Source organism: Drosophila eugracilis, unplaced genomic scaffold (assembly GCF_018153835.1).
Source record: "Drosophila eugracilis isolate 14026-0451.02 unplaced genomic scaffold, ASM1815383v1 contig_498, whole genome shotgun sequence".
Classification (NCBI taxonomy): Eukaryota; Metazoa; Arthropoda; class Insecta; order Diptera; family Drosophilidae; genus Drosophila; species Drosophila eugracilis.
The window spans coordinates 1,271,226-1,276,788 of record NW_024573369.1 but is presented as its reverse complement, the minus strand read 5'-3'; the positions used below and the strand labels follow the sequence as shown (position 1 = coordinate 1,276,788).

General features: G+C 39.0%; 1 protein-coding gene across 3 annotated transcripts; it reads left to right on the top strand.

Moving 5' to 3' along the window:
* The first annotated feature begins 523 nt into the window (after nt 1-523).
* On the top strand, nt 524-5,471 carry LOC108117620 (proteoglycan 4). Of its 3 annotated transcripts, XM_017230147.2 has the most exons (5): nt 524-892; nt 1,004-2,380; nt 2,877-4,034; nt 4,098-4,139; nt 4,691-5,471. In XM_017230147.2, the coding sequence occupies exons 1-4, from the start codon at nt 778-780 to the stop codon at nt 4,100-4,102; spliced, it is 2,655 nt and encodes an 884-aa protein (XP_017085636.1). In that variant the 5' UTR covers nt 524-777; the 3' UTR covers nt 4,103-4,139; nt 4,691-5,471. The 3 variants fall into 3 exon arrangements, with proteins under 3 accessions (XP_017085636.1, XP_017085637.1, XP_017085635.1); XM_017230148.2 differs by lacking the exon at nt 4,098-4,139 and having other exon boundaries at nt 524-795; XM_017230146.2 differs by lacking the exon at nt 4,098-4,139.
* The last annotated feature ends 92 nt before the right edge of the window (nt 5,472-5,563 follow it).

The following is a 5,563-nucleotide window of genomic DNA, read 5'->3' as shown; positions in this document are numbered from 1 at the left end:
CGAAAGCTATTATATACCAAGCGGGGCGGCTGTGTTATATACCAAAAAATACCACTAACGTACCGTTCCAGGTGTAAAACTTAGATAATTGATTTTACAAAAAGAGTATGCTAGCCAAGGCGTACCATGCGTATTGGTTGTTGCACAAGTTTATCTATTTGATTTTAAATTAAATAGGTATCTAAATCAGATTTTAGGTAGATACTCAATGCATAACTAATATATCTTGAAAGGTGGATATCTATGGCATATCTAAATATTTTAAAAGCTAGATAAAATATATGGTAAGAATAAAAAGTTTTTATTGTAAATTCTCTTGCAAGTCTGCAATGGCGGTTCTTTATACAGAACAGTAGTTCTTAAAGAGCTATTTTGGTCCTGTATAGAAAATAGCAGAAATTCTTAAAGATTTTTATTCATCTATGCTTTGGTTAAAATCTTAAAAATTTGAAGTTTAAAATAAACGACCAAGGAGGAGGATTTCGCAAAAGCGCGAAATATTCTAGCGGTTTCTTAGCGACGGTCACACCGGTGATGGCGTCTTCAACAAATTATCAGCAATTTTGCTGAATGAAAACGGGAATTTAAAGGGCGCATAAATTAACTAGGAAAACCAACTAAGTGCTTGTTCCGCGCCAGGAATTGTCCTCGTAAGAAGGAGCCACTTAACTGATCGCAAACGAGACAATTTCACTAAAAGAAACCGTTTGGCAAACGTGTGTGGTTAAGCCATTGCCATTTCCGTGGGAAAATAGCGACGAGCGGCATTTTTCGATTATGGACATTTTTGATATGGTAAAAGCGGCACCGCCGCCTGAAACTATAAATCCGGTGGACAGAAAGATATCCACACCATCGCCGATTCCGCCCGATTCTCCATACAGCACAATGGGTACATTTACAACGCACTTTTTCGCATGCTAAATGTATTTTCATACATAAAAAAACGTCAAAAATTTAATGGAGTTTTCGCACTTATCCTTCTTGGTTTCTTATTTTACAGGTTTGTTGGAGACTGCGAATCAATCGAACGATGATGATTTGGAAAAGTATTCGGACGATTCAATCTGTCAAATATCCAGACGAAGTTCAAGCGATACAACCTTAAATAGAGACGAGTCGCCATTCAAAATGCCTAGGAAGATTAAAAAATTAGAAAAAGCCGGGAAAACCGAAAAAGCCGGGAAAACCGAGAAAGCAGTGAAAACCGGAAAAGCCGAAGAAATAGACAAAGGTCTTGAAGATTTAATCAAACCCGATGAGGAACAGAAAGAATCTGTTTCGAATAATCTAGGAGAAGCCGAGCAATCCGACAAGGCCAACTCTAAATCGAAGAAAACCACAGTGGCGAATAAGGCATCCAATTCGAACTCCATAAAACCGCAAAGGAAGAGACCAGCTAAGACTACTCTGGATGAAGAGATCTCGGACAAATCTGACGATGATAACCAATTAACCGCCAAGCCAACAAAGACGAAGGCCGAGCAGAAGATGTTCAGCGATCAGGCTAAGTTTGTGGTGCGTGTTCGTCGCTTGACCCAGGGGGAAATCGATTCGGCATTTAAATCTGTATCAAATTCACCATTTGCCCCAGCGAAAAATTCGTCTCGACCGGCTGGCAATAAGTTGCGTACAAGGGCCAAAAGGAACGTACCATCGCCGCCCAAAAAGCAAAAGTCACCGGCTCAAAATAATTTCCACATTAAAGTTCCTCTACAAAATGGCGCCAAGAAACGGGCTGTTAATCACATGACCCGCACGCACACGCCTCCGCCCAGTTTGGCCAAGAGATCATTGAAAAAACAGACCTCGTCACCAGAGAAGCCAAAATCGAAGACGAGTCCCAAGCCCACAACGATTGTACAACGTCAGACCACCCAGGCTTTGATCAAGCGTTTTGGCGCTCGTTACTTTGGGTGTGTGGTAAAGGTCAAGAGGACACCTTGGTCGGGCAAGTGGCCAGAGTATAGCCCAAGGCCTATTGGCGGGGCCAAAAAGAGACGGCCAAAGAAAACCAATCTGTCTGTGTCATTTAGCGAAGCCGTCGAGATTTTGGGCAGCAACGAGAGCAACACATCTCGACGTTCTACTTTTGGTTCGATTTCGACAAGAACTCCGAAACCCACACGCCTGCAACGAGTTGATGCCACGGGCAATGTGCTGGAGGACATAGCACTGACCTCTACACCGCTCTATTCTTCACCCGCTGGCCCCTCGACATCCACCAGCTCCCGAGAGAAAGGCAAGCGCCGTTCCTGCAACGGATCGCCTGTCGCGCGTCTCAAGCGCCCACGGCAACAGTTGCCGCTCTCAAGTTTGGCCAGCCTCCGTCTGGACGACAGCCCTAAGTCTGATGAAGATGTAGATGAGGAATACATAGGTAGGTAGATGCAAAAAGCCAGATGACACGACATTACATATATGCCTAATCTGTGGGTCATGAACTTATCATTGCAATTCATGAAAACATAAACATTAATTCCAAGATTGTCAATTGGAAGGTTTAACAATATCTGATCTAGATATGATGTATTTTTTTTTTTTTTTTTGTTAATCGTCCATGTTGTCCATCGTCCATGTAAACTCATTTATGTCATAAAATTGTTTGTAATTAATTATTAATTTCATTAAACGTTCGTACATCACAAAAAATGCAAACATTTGTATATTTTTTCTAAGCATTTTCCAAAACCATTTAAAATATACTAAATTTCCTAAAAGCAAACCTTGAATTTTCATTTTTTTAACAACGAAATAATTCATGCAAATTGGGAACATCAACATTTTGACATTTAATCGAAGAAATACAATAATTACTATAGAAATTAATGAAGAGTTTTGAGTTAAAACTAATCCCATTCTATTTCTATGACCAGTGCCCAATGAACTGCCCGGAGCTCCGAGATCTGGAACGCCGCCTACCAGTAAAAAGAAGATATCCTTCACCACAACCATCAGCGACGATGAGGATGAAAAGCCGGCGCCAAAAAAGTCGAAGGAGGCTCCAAAGGCGCCGAAGCCTCAGAAAGAAGTCTCAAATAAGAATATGGATAAATCGCTGAAAGGAAAAGCGAAAGCTGACAAACCGAACAAGGAAAAGGAGAAAAATCAGGAAATGTCAAATGAGACTGTTAAGGAAATAGTTCCTTTAGCCACAGATAATTCTAATGACGCCGATAAAGAGGAAGTCAAGCCAACAGAAGAGGACGCCCAATTAAAAGAGGAAGAGAAGAGAGACAACGATGCTGAAGCAAGTGAACTAGAAAGAGATGGAGAATCAGAAGAAAAATCTGCAGATGCTGAAGAGGAAAAACCAGATGAAAGTGCTGGTGATCACCAAAAGGAACAAATTGGAGATAGTTTAGTGAAAGACAAGGAGGAAAATGCAGGAGATGCTCAAGAAGAAGTTCAGCAAGAGAAAACCGAAGAAATTCTGGATGAAATCCCGGAAGAAACCACTGAAAACCTCAATAAATCTCCAGAAAAACCCACAGTCGAAGATAAGATTGTAGAAATTGACGATGATGAAGAGCAGGTTGAGGCTGAGGGTGAGATTACCGATTTGACAGCCTCGCCAAAAGTCCCGTCCACCACTGATGAGAACCAAGAAGATGATGTTCTAGAGATTCAGACATCCTTGGATGATGTCCGTCAGCTGCAAACGCCCCCATCCCGCCTCAGTACACCAAAGCCGCGCATTCGCATTGATTCTGGTGATTCCGAATGCAGCTTTAAGTCCGCCAGTGATAATGCCAAAGCAACTGCACCAGTCATTGAAATTGTCGAGGACGATGATGGAAATGAGGCAGAGGCAGAGAAGCCAACAGAAACTGCTGTAGAACAACCCTCAGCTACCATCAACGAAGATACCCTCGATCCCGCTGAACTTCCTGCTGGTCTTATCACCCCGCCACTGGCACCTAGGACAACGAATGGCAGCAATCCCACAAGCGGATCCAGTGAATCGGTGCCATTTTACCCGACCATGGACTCCATGCCGACGCTGGATGACGAGGTTCTTGGCCAGCTAGATGGTGAGTCAGCCTGATCTCGTCAATCCTATAAATATGCATACTAATAATATATTTATTTTGTAGATTAAAGAAAGTAAAGAAGCTTAAATTTTTCAAGACACTAAAGTATGTTCATAACCCGTTCTTAACATCCTCCATTTGCGACGAATTTTCCGAAATGTCTTTTTGCTCGAAGCAGTTACTTTTTTTTCTTTATATTTCATACAACAACACTTAAATTCCTTGATTTGATTAGGTTATATAATTTATAGTTTATCTCAGAAGAGATAGGAAAGTTTCTGTGCACTTTTAATATGATCTTAAATTGCTTTTAGTTTGATCTTGGAAAATATGGAATTTTTATCGATCTAAAAGTAGTAAATTTATAGAAAATAAAAGGAATATATTACATGCAGATTATGCCAATTCAATTATTTTTTATTTTATGAAAAGGTACTTTGATTTTATTAAGTAAATCTTGATTTAGTTGGTCTTTGTCTTAGAAATTGGTCTACTTGTCTTTTTGTTCACTAAAAGGAATTGCAATTTGATTTCAGACTTAGGTTTTCAACCATTTTAACTTGTGACCCATCTCAAACTAACAAAACTACCCAATACCTTACTAAATAATCTGGTTAAGCCGTCCACTAATTAAATTCTGTGCTTGCGCCTTTCAGAACCCGATTTCCAGTTAAACTCGAGGGGAACTCTGGACGAAATAATGACTGCTCTAGAATCCTAGGAAGCTGAATAAGATGCTGGCTGAGAAGCTTGCATCTCAAGTACTCAGAGAAATACATATGTATACCCCCCACACACACTCACACACAAGCACACACATAGGCATAGAAATGTGTTAAAGAGGTTGATGATTAAGGACCGCTGATGTTCTTAACTTTCTTTTGGATCTTTTCATTTCTTTACCTCTTATTATCAAAAACTAATTTTTTGATTACTATTTAAAGACACTTTCATCTCGTAATCGTCATCTTTTTAAAAAGAAAAGAAAATCCAAAATTGCGAACAAGATACGTTGCTGATCTAGTCAGCTAAACTGGGCTAGCAACACCAACAAAAAACACTTACATAAGAACAGAACACAGAAAAAACAGTAAACAAAATTGAAAAGTAAAATTATTTAGTAAGAACTATTAGATTGAGAAATGTAAGAACAAAGATGAGAGATATTTTCTAATGTATTTTCAATGTTTATGTTGCTAAAACGAATCGTTATGTTAGTTATACGATAAAAACAAAAAGGAACGTACGTTTATTGTTCAGTTTTCATAAACCTTTTTTTGACAACATAGATTTTTTAAGAAGAACGCATTAATGCACATTAAATATAAACAAAATGATATATTTAAGCGTATATCATCTTAAATTAGTTGTAAATTCAATGTATTAATGAACAAATTAATATGTATGTATGTAAAAAGAGAAACAAAGCGAAATGGATCAAATATGTTGCATGTCCTTGGTTGGGTTTTGGTTTGGCACTTCAAATCCTCCTTCAGTGCTGTAATTTTAACTAAATATGTTTTATTTTG